General features: G+C 42.6%; 1 protein-coding gene across 1 annotated transcript in view; it reads left to right on the top strand.

The window, feature by feature from the left end:
- The first annotated feature begins 481 nt into the window (after window positions 1-481).
- The window catches only part of psd2 (pleckstrin and Sec7 domain containing 2), a 29,515-nt gene continuing 7,800 nt past the window's right edge, over window positions 482-22,196 (top strand). Inside the window, exons 1-9 of the mRNA XM_077533100.1 lie at window positions 482-1,029; window positions 2,645-3,412; window positions 16,028-16,225; window positions 16,319-16,399; window positions 18,017-18,129; window positions 19,786-19,844; window positions 21,027-21,116; window positions 21,197-21,240; window positions 21,328-21,518. Of these exons, the coding sequence (XP_077389226.1) occupies window positions 566-1,029; window positions 2,645-3,412; window positions 16,028-16,225; window positions 16,319-16,399; window positions 18,017-18,129; window positions 19,786-19,844; window positions 21,027-21,116; window positions 21,197-21,240; window positions 21,328-21,518 (2,008 nt within the window). The 5' untranslated portion in view covers window positions 482-565. The remainder of the gene's footprint in view (window positions 1,030-2,644; window positions 3,413-16,027; window positions 16,226-16,318; window positions 16,400-18,016; window positions 18,130-19,785; window positions 19,845-21,026; window positions 21,117-21,196; window positions 21,241-21,327; window positions 21,519-22,196) is intronic.

The following is a 22,196-nucleotide window of genomic DNA, read 5'->3' as shown; positions in this document are numbered from 1 at the left end:
AAAAAAAAAGCATTTCTAATTCACACAAATCTATCTGTAATTAGACTATTCAAATTGCCCTTGAGTAATGATGGAAGATGAGCTCTGGAGGTCTTGGCTGCCAAGTGAGCACAACATTGCACCAATATGACAGAAAACACACGTTCAAATCAAAATTATGCAATTTTCACACACACACACAAAAAAAAAAATAGACAGAGCGCTTGCTCCAGGAGCTTACTGGATCATTTTGACAGGATTCAGTTGGGCTTAATGAAACAAGTCTCTGTCTGCTTGCACGTGTTTCACACCCTCTTTTCATTGCTACTTTGCGACCATGTGCTTCAGCCATGCAACTGGAAGTGCAGCACCTCCTATCAAAGACAGTAAAACATATGCACCCTGAGTCGCTTTTAACTGACAAAAAAGTTATACTAACAAAATCTCTCAGGTGCAGTTTCTACCTTTTTTTTTTAAATTGACTTCTCTCGCTATCCTTTCAGAACATCCTGCCCATTGCCAATCTGAAGCCCTGGTCGTCCTCCCCGACCAGAGTGGACAACCGCACCCTGACGTGAGGAGCAACATGACCCAGGAGGGGCAGGCTTTGCCGTCGCCCACCCCATCGGAGACCCCGGCCCAGCCCTTCGCAAGCACCGACAATCTGCCGACGGAGGCTGCCAACCACGCGGGGCAAGACGAGCCCGGCGCAGAGGTGAACGACGACACAGAGCAGAGAAAAGAAGAGGAGATCAGTCAAGGCGGGGAGGCGCGCCGTCATGCTGACGGGAGGGCGGAAATAAAGACGGAGGCAGGAGAGGATGATTTGAAAGCCAGCGCCGACGTCCACCATCAACCGAGAGACGGAGGGGAGGAGCAAGAGAGGGATGCGGCAAACGGGGATGAATGCAGAAATGATGAGGTGAGCTCAACGAGGGAGGAGGGAACACATGCTGCAGACGAGATGAAAGAAGACAAGGTGGGGGGGGAGGATGAAGACATGCGACCACGCACGGACAACCAAGAAACTCAACCCCAGCGAGAAGGACGGTTAGTTTACTCGTCACCTTGACAATGACACTTATTGCTGTTTCGATGTGAAGATGCTAACGCAAGAAGTTGAAGATGGATGACATATCGGATGAAAATATGACTCACAGTTCCTTCCACTTCTACTGCTTGGGTCAGATGAGGCTTAGTGCAATGAAATCACCACAACTGAATCTGGTTTTGGCAGAGCATCCACTTGCACAGAGCATCACATAAGCTGTTTATCAACCTTTTTTTTAAAATCAGCTTTAATATCCTTAAACAGCACAACAAGCACATACACACTGTATAGTATCATTTTTATGAGTGGGAAAAACAATATTTACGGTTTAAATATATTGTAACCTTGCCAGCCATCTACTGTAGGTCAGGGATGGGCAACTTAAATGATGGAGGGGGCCACATATAGGACCTAACCAGATGTATGACAAAAATGCTATTTTAGATATGGACAAAATATGTAATTATATTTCGTTTTTCAAAATACATTTCTCAATCCACTATCCTAACCCAAGCAAACAACAAAATAACCACATACGAACTGTGATATTTTTTTCCCCCAGTGCAAAGGCCTCACTTGCATAAATATGACCACTCAAGGATGGCTGAACAGCAAATTAGCATAAAGAGCAAGAATTTATTTTGTGCATTTTCTCACAAAAATCAACTCACACAAAATTTCAATATTATTGAGGTACGATGCTTGTCATTCATATTATTGCAAATCCGAAAAAAAATTATTAGGCCCACTCGTGTTGTTTAAGCCAAGGCAGTAGAACCGGTTTAAGTGCCATTTAGTGGTAAATGGTAAAATTACAACTTAAAACGACAGTAGCTGAATATTTACAGCCCCCCGCATTTTTTCATCATCTTTTCATGTTTTTTCTTTTGTTTTTTCTTTTTGCAGCTTCCCCCCCCCCCCCCCCCCCCACATTGAGCCCACGTTTTCCATAAGAAACATATAGTGAGTGTGTATCAATACTTTCGGAAGCATTTTGTTTGTTAAAAAATATCAACAAATATCTAGTTTCTTTTTTTTTTAATTTGGATTTAAAAAAAAAAAATGTAATTATTTTTTTTTTTATTCAATCATGTGACTGCTCAGGCTGGTTCGGGGTCGTGAACAGCCAATTGCCAATTTTTTACTGTTGGTGTAGTAATTATTGAAATATAATTAAATTGTTTAAATGACAATGGCAATTAAAACTGAGCATTGTTATTAGATTCAACAACTCCCCCCGTAATCTTTAGCATCTTGTAAAACTATACTGGCATAATGGTATTATGGCATATACTTAATTTTGCATCTGGTAACTAGTATAAACTGAACATTTTTAATAGTAAAGTGTTATATTTTGAATTCCTTAAAAAAAAAAAAAAAAAAAAGGGCAAACAACAAAAAGCCTCCAGAGAAGTCAAAATTATAGTACATAACAGAGTAGGAATGTGCTTTCAGCTATTGAGAAAATGTTTTTTTTTCAGTTTTCATTGTAGCTATATTATGCGTACGTCTCTTGACTACAAAATGATTCCAGCACTGAAATTGAATGATCTTATCTGCCTGATGATGAAATCACATGTGAAAGATGTTTTTCTCTTCTTCCTTTCGATGCAGATTAACAAATGGGATAAACGGGAATCAAGACGAGGACGAAGGTGGCGAAGGCGACTGTGAAGGATACGAAGGCGGGCCTCATGTACATTTAGACACTTTTAGCTCTGACTTTGAAACCACTGTGGAGCAGGCTGACACAGAAGTGGAGGAGGAGGAGGAGGAAGATGTGCCAAAAGAAGGAGATGGGAAAAGAAACCAGGACAGTTTCAGCTCAGCGTTTGAGCAGATTGTTGAGCAGGTGCAAGAGGAAGACGAGGACGGACAGGAGACGGGGTTGGAAGAAGAGAGACAAAAAGCTCAGGTGGACAACAGAGACGGCTTCAGCTCCACGTTTGAGCGCATCGTGGAGTCCGCCTTGCTGAGAGGCGGGACCTGCTACAGCAGTTTGGACTCTCTGGACGTGCTGTCGCTCACCGACGAGACTGACAGCTGCGTCAGCTTTGAAGCGCCACTGACACCGCTCATCCAACAGAGGGCGCTCTTACAGGGCCCCGAGCCTCTTGAGCTGGAGCTGGCGACTGTTCAAGAGCAGGAAGGGGCTGAGGCTGGACCAGATGCCCCGACCGATGGATCCAAGGATGGGGATGGCACTGGGGGTGGAGCTGGGGCTGTGGCAGGAATAGGAGGAAGCCCACTGAGGACCACCATACCAGGAAGCAGGTCAGAGTTTGTTCTAAGTCAGCCTGGACGCTGGGCCATCCCGAATGGATACCATACGGACTCCCAGGAAGCCATGGAGACATGTGGAGCCATGCACAACTCTGTCAGGTAAGAACAAGTGTTTTATGTACCGTTATAGGACTGTGTTGCATTGCAACAAACATCTAATGAGACGTAACATTTCATGGCTATGTTCTTTTTCTTTCTTTCTTTTATTTATTTATTTTTAAATAATAATCAGTCGCTCCCATGTTGCTAAATAATAGGGACGTAACAATATCCAAACATCACAATACGATATTATTACGAGATGAAGCTCATAATACGATAATTATCACGATATTGTGGGGAGGTTGGCAATATTTAAAAAAGGTCACAAAATTGTAAAAAAAGAAAAAAAAAAAGAAAGAGCTCATACCCCCCAAAAAGCACAATAAAAATGCATATAAACCACTTACAATTTCTAATAACAATATTGAGGCGCTTACTTGTTAATATGCACGCACACATTGAATTCCTCCACATATTGACTCGGTTCACAGGAATATTACGTTCCCCTTCATCTGACCAATAGCGTGGATTTTAAACATAGAAGGGCTAAAATTAAATTAATTATTTGTTTTATTATATATATTATATTTTTTATTTATATTATTGACATATTTATATATATATTTTTATTTTTTATTTTTTTATTTAATATTATTATTAATTGACTGACAATTAGCGTAGATTTTAAACATGGAAGGGCCAAAACATCACTATTGAAAATTATATTGCACAAAAAACTAGCCATCAGAGGGTGCTAGAACTGCACAAATGGAAATCAACCTGACTTTTTTTTTTTTTTTTTTTTTTTAAAGTTTTTAGCTTTGTTTTTGTTGTTGTCTTTGTCTTAGACTGGCCAAGTCAATAAGTGGACCTTAACCCAATAAGGCATGCATTTTACCTTGTGAATGAGAGACTGAAGGGAGAAACCCCCAGAAACAAACAAGAACTAAAAGAGGCTGCAGTAAAGGCCTGGAAAAGCATTTCATTTGAAGAATGCAACAAGTCAGGTGAAGTCAAATGAGTCGCAGGCTTGATGCAGTTGTTGCAAGTAAGGGTTATGCCACACAATATCAAATGTTAAGCGCACAGATGCATGCTACAGAAGGTAACAGGAACCATATGACGGCAGCCATTTTGTAACCTGAACTATGGTACGAGCACGGCTGTTTGTTTTGCCCGCACACATTCGTCCCCCCACGAGCGTTTCTACAGTTTACAGATGGACTGGAATGCCAAATAGATGCACAGACCTCTGACATGATCTCCCCTACTAACTGCCGGGATTTGTTTTCCAGTATCTTCCACAGCCCAGTAAGCTTTGATAAGACGATGCGGGTCCATCCAAACCCCCCCCACATCTCCAGATGTTGTGCTTTAGGCAAAGGCTTGCTTCCTGGCCAGCAGTGCCAAACTGAGAGAGCTATTGTTTATGTGATGACATCATCGTCTTTGTCACGCCGCCACCAGAGTGGCGGTTCATGCTTTTGTTTTTACAGTCATGTTCCTGTTTTATTTTGATAGTCCTGACTCCACTCTCACCCCAGGTCACTTACCCTTCCTGTAGCCTCACTGATTACCGGTCCACGCCCATGATCACTACCACCTGTTCCTCATCAACCCGGACATAAAAGCCACCTGAATTCTCTCCTCGTTGCCGAAGTGTCACATATCTCAGTGCATGGAAGCGTCCTCTCAGTCCTCGTACCACCGTCCTTGTTTGATGTCTAGCCTTGCCTTGTCTTGCGCCTTTAGTTTGCCCTGTTTTTCCTCCCTTGTGGAGCGCCTTTTGTTGTCCCTGTTTTTGAGTGCCCTTTTTTGTATCTCCCGTTTGGAGCTCTTTTTGTTCAGCCTTTTTTCCCTCCTAGCGAGGCGATTTGAGTTTCATTGGATTAAAGCTGCAGCCTTGTTGGCCAACTTACACTCTGCGTCTGAGTCCTATCTCCTCGCTTCGTGTCAGTACACTTCGGCCAGCATGGACCCAGCGGAGAAGTTGGTGGCTGCACTTCGGCAACAGGCTGTCCGCCTGTCGCACCTGGAGGAGGGCCAGCAAGCCATGGTCATCCGGATAGATGAACTTGCTGGACGGGTGCAGGAGCTGGTGAACCACCTGCAACACTCCTCGCCAACCGTCACGAAACCGGAAGCAGCTGAATACCCGATCCCGGCTCCAGCCTTGACCGGGGCTGGAATGAGACTGGCCTCCCCGGAGCGATACTCGGGAGAACCAGGACATTGTCAGGCATTCCTGACCGAATGTGACATTCACTTTGAACTCTCACCACAGGCATTTCCCACAGACCGTTCCCGCGTGGCCTTCTTGATTTCCCACCTGACGGGACGAGCCAGAGACTGGGCCACCGCGGAATGGGCACGGCACTCCCCGACTTGCTCAACCGCAGCCGGGTTTAGCAGGGCTCTCCGCCTCGTTTTCGATCCAACCAACATGGATCGAGAGAAGACGCGAGAACTCAGCCATCTCAGACAAGGCAGAGAATCGGTTAATGATTACGCCATCCGATTCCGAACTCTAGCAGCCAAGAGTGGCTGGAACGACACAGCTCTCTTTGACCACTTTTTGAAGGGGCTCACAACCTCCATGCAGGAACTCTTGCTTCCAAATGACTTACCCGGCGACCTGGACTCATTGATTTCGCTTGCCATCCGCACTGATCATCGGAGGCGGGAGCTCAAGCAGAGCAGCGGACACCAAAGGATACCTGATTCGGGACCCCTCCAGCATCCACTGGCAAGTGAGTCTTCACGATATGCGTTTCCCCAGTCAGCTACCGCGAGGGAGGTCAGTGGAAATGACGAGGAACCTATGCAGCTTGGTCGGACCCAGCTAACCATTGAGGAGCGACAGCGTCGCCGCCAAGAAGGCCGCTGCTACTACTGTGGTGAACTTGGTCATCTGGTGGGATCTTGCACCGTGAAGAGAGGTCCACCGGTGAGTTTTCCGTCACCCCGTCCTGCTAAGACTCAAAGAATCACGCAAGCCCAGATAAGCCACCATGCTATAACCATAGACCTGCCAGCCCTCATCGACTCCGGTTCCGACGAGAGCCTCATGGACTGGGGCCTCGTGAAACGGCTACGGGCCGCCACCGAACCCCTCCCCCTAACCGTCCAGGCCAGAGCGCTTACTGGCAAGGAACTCTGTTGCATCACCCATATCACCGAACCCCTAGAAGTACGAATAGGACAACACATCGAAAACCTCCGTTTCCATGTAATCCAAGCTTCGACACCCACTTTGGTTCTGGGACACCCTTGGCTACGTCAACACAACCCTCGAATCGACTGGAACTCCGGAAACGTACTGGAATGGGGAATGGACTGTATGGATCACGTTTTGGAACAGTCATCAACCAGTGCATCCTCAGCCACGGTCAACCAGGTGACGCTTGAGCCTCTCGCTCCTGAACCTCGCCAGTCACCGTCTCAAGCCCCCGAGTCTCGCCGGGCGTATCTCCAAGACCCTGAGCCACACCAAGTCTCTGCATCATGTCACGCCAAGTCTCTGCATCAGGTCCCGCCAAGTCCCTGCATCACGCCGACCAAGCCAAAGCCGACCAAGCCAAAGCCGACCAAGCCAAAGCCGACCAAGCCAAAGCCGACCAAGCCAAAGCCGACCAAGCCAAAGCCGACCAAGCCAAAGCCGACCAAGCCAAAGCCGACCAAGCCAAAGCCGACCAAGCCAAAGCCGACCACGCCAAAGCCGTCCACGCCAAAGCCGTCCACGCCAAAGCCGTCCACGCCAGAGCCGGCCACGCCAAGCCTGCCACACCCACCACGTTTTGCCAAGTCTGCCAAGCCTGTCACGCCAATTCTGCCACGTTTCGCCAGGTCTGCCAAGCCTGTCACGCCAATTCTGCCACATTTTGCCAAGCCTGTCACGCCAATTCTGCCACGTTTCGCCAGGTCTGCCAAGCCTGTCACGCCAATTCTGCCACGTTTGCCAAGCCTGCCGCGCCTCGTCAAATCTGCCAAGCCTGCCACGCCAAGTCTGCCACGTCTGCCACGCCTCGCCAAGTCTGCAAAGTCTGCCAGGTCTACCAAGTCGAAACTATCCACGGGATCCCCTTGGTACTTTCCAAACCTGATCCGGCGCTAGGAAAAGGCCTTCGGAACGGTCCCGACGGGACTCTCGTCTGGCGTCATGGACGCCCTCCTGAACTGCCTTTTTGTCTGGGACGGATGGGTGGGTCGTGTTCCCTCCTCCGTGCCCCCTTCCGCCCGCCCTTGTTTTTGGACTCCTTGCTGAAAGGCCGTCAAGGGCCGGCCATTGAGGGGGGGGTACTGTCACGCCGCCACCAGAGTGGCGGTTCATGCTTTTGTTTTTACAGTCATGTTCCTGTTTTATTTTGATAGTCCTGACTCCACTCTCACCCCAGGTCACTTACCCTTCCTGTAGCCTCACTGATTACCGGTCCACGCCCATGATCACTACCACCTGTTCCTCATCAACCCGGACATAAAAGCCACCTGAATTCTCTCCTCGTTGCCGAAGTGTCACATATCTCAGTGCATGGAAGCGTCCTCTCAGTCCTCGTACCACCGTCCTTGTTTGATGTCTAGCCTTGCCTTGTCTTGCGCCTTTAGTTTGCCCTGTTTTTCCTCCCTTGTGGAGCGCCTTTTGTTGTCCCTGTTTTTGAGTGCCCTTTTTTGTATCTCCCGTTTGGAGCTCTTTTTGTTCAGCCTTTTTTCCCTCCTAGCGAGGCGATTTGAGTTTCATTGGATTAAAGCTGCAGCCTTGTTGGCCAACTTACACTCTGCGTCTGAGTCCTATCTCCTCGCTTCGTGTCAGTCTTCAGCTTTCCTCTCCCCAGCAGGCTCTTCGTGCGCTTGCGTCTGAGAGATTTTTGCCCCCTCCGTGCTAGCTGCCTTGCCACACATTTGACCAATTAAATCTAGAGTGGATACATCTGGTGGGGTAGTTTTCTTTTCAAGATGGCATCTATTTCAGAATCAACCAGTCACTGATGGCTATTCAACAAAGGTTTGAGGATATCAAAGAGGGATTTAAATTTGCCAAATATTATTGTGTGAGTCAGTAAAAACTTCTATTATTTGTGTTGAACAATTATAAGCGCTTTGCCATATTTGTTGAAGCCACTATTGTGAAATTTAAGACCCTAATGAAACGTTGGCGTCCTTTTTTTTTTGTGACTCACAACATCTGTAAAGCAGATGTGAGGAAAAGCAAATATTTCCCCTTCAATGTAACTTCTTGTCGTCCTCTTCTCTTCCGGTCTCATCCTCCCCTTTGGATAGTCTGGAAAGCACCCAGGGTCACCAAGATAAATAGTCTACACTGAGGCGAAATCCAGCTATAGAACAGTTTGAACAGTTTGCTCGAACTGTTGGCACGTTTTATCTCAATTATCCATATTATTATTAATATTATTGTTGTTATTTTATGTTTTTTTTTTTGTTTTTTTTAAAGGCGCAGTCTGCTGGTTTCACTCAGGAAAATGCACTTTTTAAATACAGGATTTAAACAAACAAACTACTTCTCAATTTACAGATCTGGGCTTTTCTTAACATGTGGGGGTGATTTAGTCCTAACCCAAAGCCTGTATTTTGCCATTTTGCGTTTGTTTCGTAAACAGCGGGACGTTTCGAGGAAAAAAAATCACCACCAAAGATGAACATAAACCCAGATGTGTAGACTGAGAGAAAGTTAAAGTGTGTACATCCTGTATTTAAAAAGTGCATTTTCCTGAGTGAAACCGGCATACTGGGCCTTTAAGGTAAGCAGTAAATCTTCCTGCATTTTAGGTGAGTGGTTTACTGGCTTAATTGGTTCAAACATGTAATATGTTTCCTTGCAGATCAGCACGGTACAACTTACCGGTATAAAAAATGTGGCAAAACAGTGTAAGAGAACAATTAGGGAGGATTTTTATTCTGAACCGTCGATCCCTTCGTGCCTTTCATTGTTCTTAGCAGGCTCGAGTCTATGCAGTAAAGCAGACAGCAGCCCCCCTGGGCATATATAAAACACTGGCTAGCATTGCAGATGTGGATGGATGCAAACTGCATTTCGTTGTTCTGAGCTTGTGACAGTGTAATGACAATAAAGTTGAATTTTGGAGTGAGCTTTTCAGTACGTGGAAATGCAAAGCGAAGAGTCCATCTCAACGTAGCTCAGGTTTCATCAATCCAATTACACTACGCTGAGAAATCCGTCGCACAAGTCAGCTCATATGAACCCATCGACGCGTGTCTTGAAATGCGTTTTGCTCATCTCACATGTGTACAGCATCTGTGGCTGCACATTTGCATGCAAGCACGCTGGAAACACGCTGTGAGCGTGTTCCTTCCTCCCCCTTGCGTTCGGGCCTACCAGATCTAAGCCCAAGCGCAGCAGCAGAAAAAAAAAAAAAAAAAAAAGAGCTTTTGATTCCATATCAGAGAGCCTGGAGAACTAATCTCTTACACGGATGCCGTCATGTGAAGAACCATGCGTGCATTAAAGGCATATATGCTAGAATTGTGCATGCATGTGGACATAAAATTGTAAAATCGTGAGACAAATATGTGACCTCATATCTCTCGATGTGCTGTTTTTCCACAAATACACTCACATATTCATATTTACACATGAAACTATTGGAATCTAACCTTTAATGTGATTCTATAGCGTGGCAAAAGCATCCAGCAGATTATCCCCTCCTGGTTCTCGCTTCGTAATATAGATACACTCATGCATGCACACGCACACTAACAGGAATATCGAGGCACTCACACACAAGCAGTAATACACACAAAATTCTGCTGCATCCTCCCCACTTGCTCACACACACACACACACACACACACACACGCGCACAGTCGCTGAATCATTTTAGCACTGACAGATTTATGCGTGTCTATTTATAGCTGCAGTCTGTGTTTCACATACACGGTGAAGTCTCACTGTAACAATAACAGGTTTGCTAGAGTTGCACACAAGATTCTCTCTTTGTGTCTGACTTGTAAACGAGTCCACATGTACAAGAGATTTGTGTCTGCTTTTAGCATTGGGTGTGATTTGAGTTAATTTCGCACAAAATTTGTAGACGGCAAGGAAGTTTGACTTTGTTTTAATTCATTTATTTGTGTGCAAGGGTGGATTATAAGGGTCGATCCCATTCGGTGACGGTGTGAATCAAAATGTCTATCTCGTTAGATTTTATTTGTTTTGACTTTAGTTTTTATGAATTCAATTAGTTTTAATTAGATTTTAGAGCAACATTCTTAGTTTTTTTTTTTTTAATACCCACTTCTATTTAGTTTTTCTTAGTTTTAGCATTAGTTTTATTCAATTTATTTTATGGATTTTCAGTTGAATGCAATATATAAAAAAGGACACTAAGTATTGTGTAATAAATTAAAATAAGCTATACTTCTCCTTCTTTGTATGGACCAACATAAATATACTTAAAATTAATCATGAAAGCTCATGTATGATATTAATTAAAACAAAGGACATTTTTCACGATAATTAAAGTTCATTTTCCTTTGTTATTTTTCATTTTTGTCTAAAACCATTTTCATTTCATTTCGTTAATGGAAACGCTTTTTCAATTTTAGTTTTAGTTATTTAGTTTGTTTTTGTACGACAGTAACCTTGGAATTTTTTTTTTTTTTTATAGACGCAATTTCACATAAACATGACAATATGAGTTTGAAATCTAATTCAATTCGCACCTGTATAAATCCATGGAAGTTCATAAAATTACCGCTTCAAATGGAAGGGGCACAGCTATTGCAATGCATTATGGGACTAGCAACAGTGGATGCACCGCGCAGGTATTAAACATAGGCTTAGCTATATGCATCACACAATAGAAAAAAGTAATAATAAAATTGAAGGGCTTAATCATGTGTTGATAGAATAATTTTGTTAAATATGCATTACATGACCACTATTAAGTATTTCAGTTATGTCCTGTTCAAAATGTGGATTAAGCTGGGGTCATAATTATTTTATTTTGCTCTGTGTCATTTTCCTGCTTTCAAGCAGTTTCCAATAAAGTCACTGGAAAGAGTGAGTGCTTTTTGGCTAATGGGGCCTTTCCAGTGGGCGCCGACATTAGCAATCCGCTAAGTCATCCTCCGCGTTAGCTGCCATGAGAAGATGACATCTGCCCTACACTTGCTGTTTGTGAAAGGCTTGAGCAAATGACAAAGGTTATCCATGAGTTGTGGAACTTTCTTTACAAAATGGTCAAAGGTCGTGCTTAAAAAAAAAAATAATAATCTGACGTGTGGATGAATAGCATTCACCTGCAAACTACAGATTGCTATTAAATTCCATTTAGCAGTCCATCATTGTTGCACCTCTATTCTTATCTACTGCTATATTTCTGACCTTCCAGCTGCTTTTCTGTCATCTCTTTTTTTTTTTCCCTTCTTTCCACCTGACCAGAAAGAGGAAGGGGTGCATGCAATGGTGTGTCAGCATGTTTTCCTGTGTTTGGTGGCTGCTGTAGTTTGACAAGGACATTTCATCATGTATATATTTAGGCTAGAAATGAGTTTATTGAGTATAGAAAGATGACTAATCATTTCAAATGTTATATTTATATCAGGCACTATATTAAATACCACCAAATCAATCTCTTAAGGAGTGTGTTCCCTGACGGATTTGCTTAAACACAGTCAGGTACACACATGTAGACTTAATAACAATCAATATGTTAACATTTATGGTTAATTTATATGTAGAGTAACATCAAAGCAATCAATTTGGAGAAATTTGGAAGCAGAATGGTGTCACGGTGCATCCGCACTGCCAGAAAATACAAAGAAAAGAAAGCTAACTTGCTAACTACATCGTGGTTGCAACTCTTCTCTTTGTGGTGGTGTTTGTGACACGCAACACAAAAAATGTTGCTCCTCGATTTGTGTTAGCTTGTGGCTGCTTCCTAATGGCCGATTGTTGTATTTCCGGGCTATGGCCAGGCTACTGTCAATGAACCCCCCCCCCTTTAATTTCAACATAGCTCCTAGATGACATCAAAGTGCAATATAAAAACAAAAACAGCAAATAGTTGAGTTTCCAAAGAGTGAGAATGGGCTCCAAAAACAAGCTGCGAAAGGGCTGAATTTAACTAGTAGTGACTCGAAATGGTGCTGTCACATTTCTCCACTTTTCTCATCATTTGAATCTTATAATATTGCACATACAGCACCCCAGTTTAAGCCCAAAATCCAGGACGTGCATGACTCCTGAAGTGGGGCCCCAGAGGAAGTTGAGCATGAACGATATATTGTGCAGGACCTCAAGGATCATCAGACCTTGCATCAGGAAAAGTCTCCCAAGTGCTTTGCTCCGCCCCCACATCCTCTCCAACGGAGTTTACAAGACAGCCAAGAAACTTCGAGGGAAAAAAAAAAATTAAAAAAAATATCCAAATGTATTCCCCGCCCGTTGACAGTATGGCGGAATAACACAGAGCGACGTTATCATTGGCAGGCTGTACTTATATGAAGAGCGGACTTCCGCTCGACGACACGAACATTCGGACTCGGCTGGGAGTGAAACAAGCAAAAGCGGATTTGAGCGAGAGCCGCCGGATGATGTGTCGGTCGGACATCACGCCTTCATTTCCCAGATCTGAAACGATGTGGAAAGAGGAATATGATGCCCACTTCGACTTTTTGCTGCAACTCCTGTAAGTTTCATTTCGACTGCAATGGAAGCTTTTACTGTCGAATTAGCGATTTTGCAGCGTGGCAAAGTGGAAAGTGTGAGGCGGCGTTGCAAGGAAAATGACTGTCAAAGTCGTAATATTTAACGAGGAATATCACTATTTGTATATCTATCAGTCGCATTTGGGCGGATTCTGATGGAATCTTACCCAATAATCCAATAGGAAAATAATCTTAAAATTACATTGACTTGAAATTATAACATTGTCCTGCAAGAGTTTGTAATTTCTTGCCCTAAAATGGTCTCTTTAGCCTATTGAAACATGTTTTATTTTTCCTTGTGGTTATCTTCATAAACGTACCCTGACCTGTGGTGTTGCCACCAATTTGATAAATCAATATGAGATCAACTCTTTACTCAAAATGTTAACTTTCATTGATGAAACAGCAGCTTAAAGTTATACAGACATTGCAACATTCTTTTTGGGTAGATATCATATCTGCATTGCTCATCAGGTAAAACACACAATAGCACGGACACAAAAGCTTTTCTCTGTTATGTACTGTACCTTTGTGAACCGCAATTGAACAATGAAACGCCAGAATTTCATCATTTTTGATTACCCCTCATGCTGCCAGGTCACTTTGTCTCATTCCCACTCACGCTTACACACATATAAGCATACCTTGGAGGCAGACAACTTTGAGGTGTTTGTGCAACACCAAAGAGATTAGGTGAGTCACTGACATGCACCATCATGTTTACTGTCTATCAATGACACAAATATTTTTAGACAGACTGGAGCACTCAGTGAGCAGGTATATCGCACCGAGGCATACAGTCAAATACTATATTGTTACATTATGAACATTATGATATTTTTTTGTGCACTATAAATGTAATTGGGACCATTTATAGAATTTGCGGAGTCTACTCGATTACAAATCGACACCTTAAAATAATGTTTTTTACAACCAGTTCAGGGTGTACCCCGCCTGCTGCCCACAGCCAGCCAGGATAGGCTCCAGCACCCCCACACGACCCTTGTGAGGAACAAGTGGTTCCGAAAATTGATGGATGGATAGAACTACAGTATTTGTATCATGAGGAGATGATTTAGGGAAAAATAATAATAATTTTGCAAAAAAAAAAAAAAAGACGTATAGGCAATATTTTAAGAGGATGACAAAATGCAACTTAACACCAAACAAATAGTTGACGATATTTTGCAAACTGTCCTAGACATTTAATATGAAAGCCCTTCCCCAGCTTGTTTGGTTATGTATTTCCTTCAAAGATATTCATCCTTCCTGCTGTAAAGGAAGCATCTTCATCAGATCACCCCCAACCAACTCTATTGGCTGCCCTTCAACACAAAACTGTTCTAATGGTTTCACACTTGCGGATATAACAGCTGCCCACCCTGTCCCTAAGGATGAGCCGGGAATCCCCCCCACATGAAAGGAATTTTGGCAGATAACAATCTGCACTTTAATTCGGACTGGTGAACATCTTGCCTTATGCTTGATGATTTCATGTGAACTTGGGAGTTTCATTGGCTACTAGCATCCCAGTGAGAAGCGTTTCAAGATAATGGGCATTATGGAAATTAATTAAGGTCTTATTGAATCAGCCAAGAAAAGAAAATCTAACTTTGGAAGGAGCACGATTGCCAGGGGCCTCGGATGTCGAAAGGAGGGCAATGGAAATATTTGTTTGCGAATGACGTCCGTGGGTTTTTCCTTGGTGTCAGTCTGTATTCACATGGCAGCTTTTGACGAGCAGCACAATTGAGCCTGGCAGCCGCGACGACTTCATGAAGGACGCGGCACTTGGCTTCCGCTGTATCCATGGTAACTGGCAAATCCCAAACGATAATGGCTAGTAATGTATTGAATTTGTGAGGGTAATGCAATTGGCTTGATCTGATTATGGCAAAACAAAAACAAAAAAAACAAACCTGAATCATCTGGCGGGAATGCTGACATGCCAAACTAATGGAAATGATGTGATGGAGGGAAATATGAACAGGAGTTTATGTTGTGAAATGCCTTTTACAGTTTAAAGTTGTGTGGTTGCTCATCTCAAGGTGACAATTTATTTCATATAATTCATGTAGGTGGTTTTCTTTTTGCCCCCAAATAATGTAACTTCTCCGTTTGTGGTAATCTATTGTTTGAGATTGCGATGTCGCTGATCACTATCGCCTCTCGTAACCTTGTGCAATACATATTTCAACCACTACAGTATTTAAGCGGATATATTTTCATGTCTCAAACAGGTTGTGTAGCGTTATTGTTTGTAGATTTATTTGTACTTGATTGACAGTTGAGCGTTTGAGAGTGGAGACATTTTTTTTTTTCTCGCAATTTCAAAGCTCCATTTTAAAATCTTTGCAATATTTGTAATCATTCAGATTTAGTTGGGCTTCTACGTGCCGTGACAACCTCACAAGACAATTATTTCCACTTTACAGGGACTTTAACTGTTTGTCAACTTGCATAACTGCTCCTAATAGGGGTGACTAAGTAGTGTACATCCAGTCCCAAAAGGGATCATAGGACTGATCTGCCTCAGTGTCACACTCTTGCATCCATTATTTTCCAGCTAGTGAGCATGAGATGGACAATTTAGTGGGTCAGCTGAAGCAGTTTTAGCTCAGGGGCAACACGAAGGGCCAGAGAGAACACTTTGTTTTTCTTTAGGGATCTTTAAGACAAATGAAGTCTTAGTTTTGTTGCGTCTAAGCCACAAATTGCTCACCACATTGTAAATTAAGACCTGAACGAAAGTTGTACACTCGTGGGGCTTTGAGAGAGATTGAAGCAGGTGAGATCTGCCTCAGATTGATCATCTGTCAGCACACGAGAGACTGACCTTATTTCAAAACAAAAGGATGTCAGTGTCATGAGTTATTCAACGTTAAATATGCGCGCAACTGGTGAGCACGTTTTTTGTTTGGCCAACCTGGGCTCCAAGCTTGCGTGTTTGTTTTTCTCCCATCAACGTGTTTGCGCTCCTCCCAACAGCGACGCCAACCTCACCGACGTGCTGTCCGACTCGGACGAGTGCGAGTTGGGCAGTCTGGAGCATTTGGAGCGCGGCAGCAGCGACACCCTGGCCAACGGCTGCCGAGCTGACTCCCAAGCTGCCAAGAGGCTGGCCAAGCGCCTTTATCACCTCGAGGGCTTCAAGCGCTGCGATGTGGCCAGACACCTGGGCAAGAAGTGAGCACATGCGAGCATCGACGTCACCAAAAAAAAAGTTGGGGCTATCCGTCGATGAGATGAACCTCAATCTGCCATTCTCCTTTCCTGCAGTAATGACTTTAGTCAATTGGTGGCGGCAGAGTACCTGAGTTTCTTTGACTTCTCCGGCTTGTCACTGGATCGGGCCTTAAGGTAATGAAATGCACGCAGCAGCTCTGCACGGCACGTGTGCCAGTGTCAAGGCTTGTTCGCAAGCGTGTGTTGTGGATGTCACATTTGCTGTTCACAAGGCATCGGCGATGTGCTTATCAAGCTGTCGCGTTCGCTGGAGTTATTCAGCGGAGCTGACAGCTGGCAAGCGCGTCACTTTCTTCTAGCTGACCTGTTGGCGTTCCAACATGCTGTCGTCAGCGCCACGCCATGGTTCTAACAGTCAACTTTTTTTTTAAACTGTAAAATGTATAGTCCGATTTGAAATGGCTCAAAAATATACATTTTATAAGTTTTAATTAATACAACGGCATCATTTTTCAAAGGCAGAAAAATGACCTCAACACAAATCAATATCACACTTGTTTTTTTGTTTTTTGTTTTTTTTTATAGTACCGTGCATCCTTTTTTATGAATTATGAAATGACCGTATCAATGACTAAATAATGCAGCCATATTTCTGAGTTTGACATCTTTTTCCTCACTTTTAGGGATGTTCGATACCACTTTTTTTCAGACCAATACCGATACTTGGACCCTCAGTACTCACCGATACTGATACCAACTGCCGATACCAGCAGTACAGTTTCACAAAAAAAAAAAAAAAAAAAAAAAAAAAAAAGATATTTAAAAAAAAAAGATATTTCCTTTAATTTTGACAACAAAAAAAACAGCACAGTCACTCTTCAATAGTCTTAACGCTCAAAATAAAAGACACAAATTTAGTTTAAGATTCCAAACCAGTGAAGTTTTGGTGAAAAACTGCTGCAAGCTAGCTCCACTTACAGGCAAGGAGGACTCACTTAACGTCTTCCCCCTCTGCCATCGGTCCCGATACCGATACCTGCTTTCGGTACTCGCCCATCCCTATTCACAAGTATGAAAACTGAGCAAAAATGTTTTTTTGTACATTTAGAACAGATGTAAAATTTGCGATTAATCGTGAGTTAACTGTTGAAGTCATGCGATTAACTACGATTACAAATTTTCATCACCTGACACCCCTACTTTAAACACATTTTAAACACACAGGTGAAGCCAATTAAAAAATATTCTACGCACCCCTCACTCGTCGAAACACAGCATTCTGATTAATAATGTGATTGTGGAATATGAATTACACAGCAAAATCCACCCATTTGTATCCATCTTAGGGGTGGCCATTTTGTCATTGCAAATGACATCACAGTTGCTCAGGGTCGCAATCGATCACATTTCACCTGATTTCTGAGTTTGGTCATGTGACGTTCGCAGGCTGAGCCGTGATTTGCAAGCGATACATATTTTTCTTTTGAAAATTGTAGAAACGCAAATGATGGCAATCTATTTATTTATTTTTTTGCTGATATGCTCGTCTTCTATTTCTTTCTGTTGTTAGCATTTTGGCTCGACGTTAACGTCTCTCGGCACAGTCACATGCAATCTTCAAAGAAAACGCAATTTCCCATTTTTTTGACCGTATCGCGCGTGACTCCTTGCCTTGTTTCCAAATGCGTTCTTGTCCTCGGATTCTATTTACTGGCACGCGCGACTCATGTGCAAATTCTGCAGCCTACTGAGAGACTTCTGACCTCCAGTTGGCCTTTTTCTGTGCGACAGGAACTTTTTAAAAGCCTTTCCGTTGATGGGGGAGACGCAGGAACGAGAGCGGATCCTGGTGCATTTCTCCAAGCGCTTCTGCCACTGCAGTCTTCAAACACTCACCTCTGAAGGTCAGCGCAGTGAATGGTGGCGGTTTTGAGAACTTTGGCAACTTAAAGTAGCACTAAGGAACTTTTCAACCTAACTCCTCTGATGAAACATGGACTTAAAAGTAGTTGAATGGTACCTTTGCCATGGCTTGAGGTGGGGTCTGCATCATTTTTACTGGCACTAAGCAACTTTGAGGAGGATGGTTTGAACACTTCCACACAAAAAACTACAAACGTGCTGAAGGCTTTATGGCATACGTCACTTCTCCCTTTCCCCATTCGTGACAAAAACGATTACTGATTTCCTGACAGAAGCTGCAAAACAGAAAAGTTTTGTCTGAGAAGACAAAAGAGAAAAAAAGAAAAAGGGAAGCTATCATCAACATAAACTCAAATTTCCTTCGTGTTGCTCTAGAACAAGTTATTCCATATCATAGTCGCTTAGAATAACTTAGTTATGTAATGTGGATTTATACAGTGTAACCGTATACACTTGCTGAGCACAATATTAGGTGCGTGTGCAAATCTAATTTTCGCGGTTTCGACATACGACGTTTCAAGGTTACGAACAGCGTGAGGCATAAGAAGGCACACTCAGTTACTGCAATATGATTATTATTATTTTTAATAGCCCAGAAGTGTTATTAGAACTTTAAAGTGGAAGTCAAGCATAAACATTTCTTGACAATAATATGTCACTAGTTAATACATGACAATCTGATTAATGTTACATTTGTGGAATAAAAGTTATGAAGCAAAATCCAGCCTTTTTTAGCCATCTCAGGGGGCGGCCATTTTGTCACGTGCTGTCGACTGAAGACGGCCAATCACAGCTCACCTGTTTTATGAAGCTGAGCTGTGATTGGTTGCTACCTGAAACCTGCACAACTGTGATGTCGTCTTCATTTGACAGCAAGTGGCAAAATGGCCGCCCCCTGAGATGGATAAAAACGGCTGAATTTTGCTGCTTAACTCATATTCCACTAACACAATTTTAACCAGTGGGGCTGCATAGAACAATTGTCAAAAAAAAAAAGATTTGGGTTGACTTCCTTTTTAACTCATTCACTCGCCGCCATTTTCACATTTCGCAATCCCGTTTGCTCCCGACTGTTTTACTGAATTTTAACTGATTTTGCAAGGCCCACAGAATATTGTGTTCAATTGCTATAAGAGCATCTATCAAAAGAAAGATGAAAGTCTCTTCTTTTATCAGGAAAAAACAAAAGTATGTTTCTATCTGTTTCCGTTTTGCAGCAATTGGCATTAGAAGAGAGATAAGTTTCATCAGTTTTCACAAATCTATTTAAAATTGTCAGTAATTAGTTTTTTTTCTACATGGCCCTGGTTGATCTCCTTTGCTCTGCTGCCACCTGCTGGCCGTTTGTGTAATAACTACCATTTCTGCAACCGTTCTTTGCAGTTGAGAGGCTGCATCAAAGCCTTCTGTATTCTTTAGCATAAAAAACAACAACGTATAAATACGTCTTTGGGACGCTTAAAACATAAAAAAAACGTATTTACATGTTATTGGGAGCAAATTAGTTAATATCAAGTTTAATTTAGTGAGGTGTCTGAACGTGTCTCATCTGACTGTCAGAGAATGCGCGACATTTGCACGCATGCGTTTGTTTGACATGAAGTTGACCTCAGCTTTGTTTGTCGTCCATTTTGCAGATGGCGCCCACACGTTAACCTGCGCTCTCATGCTGCTCAACACGGATCTACACGGACACGTATGTGTTTACCTTCAAACGGATTCTTTCTGATCTAATCACCTCGCATATTTGGAACATGCCAACAAAACAGCCCTTTGCCATCAAATCTTTCCTTCTAACGTCCCCCCCTGCCCCCCCCACTAACTCTCCTCACACTTGCCTCCCAGCCTACTTTTTGCCCTGTTTCCGTCTCTCCTGTCCTTAGATGGTCTCAAGTGTTCATTTTTTTAACTGGAGCGTTGCGACGTGAGCCGCATAAGCGCACAATCAGTAGTCATCACATGCTGCCCATGTTCCCTAAACTGCTCACAGCAACGCCGCCCCTGCTAAACACTCATGTAATGAATAGCCGTCCTTTAACTAACATCCTTTCTCTCTTTTTTTTGCTTCCCTTTCTTCCCTTTCAAATCCTCCACATCCGGTTTCCTGGCCTCTCTCTGTCCCTGCAGGTGGTAAGTATTCCCCTGCTGCCAACATTGGACTCGCTCCTCGGAATGTGTGCTCCTTTTTGGGTTTTTCAACTCATGTCTCAGATTTGGTGCTGATGCTATTTTAGGTTCCCGAGGTCATCAAAATGACAGCAATTTAAAAAATTCACAGTTAGATATACTTTATTGAAGGCAAAATGTCACAAAAATAATATAACAACACTACAGAAAGGAAAATTAATCTCTGAATCAATTATTTCACCTTTAAGAATAATGTTGATTGTGTGAAATCAATAGTTACGCTTAATACAGCCTTTTCCAATCATGCCAAATATAGGCATGAGCGTTATATAAGCAAGATAAGCACTGCCACCAAGTGGACAGATGCACAACTGCATTCAGATTGAGCCCTTTCAAAAGCTATTTTAGGAGTAAATAAATATTTGCCAACTTTGACATTATATACACAAAATGACAATTAGGGATAAATTATCGGCGTCGATATTGAGCGTTTTGATGAATATTGGTATCAGCCTTTAAAAAAAATAAAAAATCTGACGGCCGATAAAAGGCAAAACTAAAACCATTTTAATATGAGGGAACTATGAGAGTGCTATATTTGTATGTATGTTACTTGTTTAAATTTCATTTTAGCTTTTCAGACATGCTGGAGCTGCCTGAATATTTTGTTAGACATTGAAAAGGATTGTGTAAGATTTTTAAAAAAAATATATATAATTAAGCATTAGAATTTTGAATTGTCTTTCCTCAGAACATTGGAAAGAAGATGTCCTGCCAGCAGTTCATTAGTAATCTCGATGGCCTCAACAATGGCAAAGACTTTCCCAAAGACTTATTGAAGGTAACAGAACGCACCTTCTCCTCAAAGTGCACAAATACCTCAAAATATGTCACAAGATTATTCCCGCCTTCCCCGCACAGGTCTTGTATAACTCAATCAAGAACGAGAAGCTTGAGTGGGCTGTGTGAGTTTGCTCTTAAGTTCTGCTCAAAAAAGACTCACTTCACCATGTGCATCTCCTGTTCATCTTTTTTTTCTTTTTTGCATGCAGTGAAGAAGAAGAGCTACGGAAGAGCCTGTCGGAGCTGGTGGAGGAGCAGTGTGAGGGCGGGAGTAAACGTGTTGCCAGGGTAACGGACAGCAATAACCCTTTCATCGCCATCCCCATCCTCCTCAACGCCGTAACGTACAAACACGGAGTGCTGACTCGCAAAAGCCACGCCGACATGGATGGCAAGCGGAGTGAGTCCATAAACGGCAACGTATTGATCCATTAGAGCCAGGGGTGTCCAAACTGCGGCCCGGGGGCCATTTGCGGCCCGGGGTCCATTTTTCAGTGGCGCGCGACATTTGCTAAAAATGGCATTTGGCTCAGTTCAAATCAAATAAAAACAAAAATGTTTGGAGATGGTCAAAGAAAGAAGGGAGGAGGTGCCATTAAAGGTTATTTTAGTTCACTAAAACTAATAAAAAAAACTAAAATTTAAAAAAACAATATTGTTACCGAAATAAAATAAAAACGAAAACTAACTGAAACTACATTTTATGTTTACAAAACTAACTAAAACTAACTATAATTATAGCAAAAATGTCCTTGGTTTTAGTCTTTGTTAATTAATTTAATGCATGAGCCTTTGGGGATGATTTTAAATGTGATTTTTAGTGGATTTATTTTGATATATATCGGAATAAAGACGTTTGAAAGTATGTCACACAAAAGTGACATCATCTAGCAGCAGCCAATAGAAAAGCACCAAAAGATGACGTTGCGTCTATGGTGTTTTTAAATATTGCTCACAAGTAATACCCTTTTTCTTTTTTTTTTAAATTAATTCTAATACTGAAACTGACAAACTAAACTAAAACTAAGCATTTTTTAAAGAACCAAACTAATAAAAACTAAAAAAAAAAAAAAAAAAA

This window comes from Festucalex cinctus, chromosome 9 (assembly GCF_051991245.1).
Source record: "Festucalex cinctus isolate MCC-2025b chromosome 9, RoL_Fcin_1.0, whole genome shotgun sequence".
Classification (NCBI taxonomy): Eukaryota; Metazoa; Chordata; class Actinopteri; order Syngnathiformes; family Syngnathidae; genus Festucalex; species Festucalex cinctus.
Note: the sequence above shows the minus strand (reverse complement) of the source record. Positions and strands in the feature narration are given on the sequence as shown.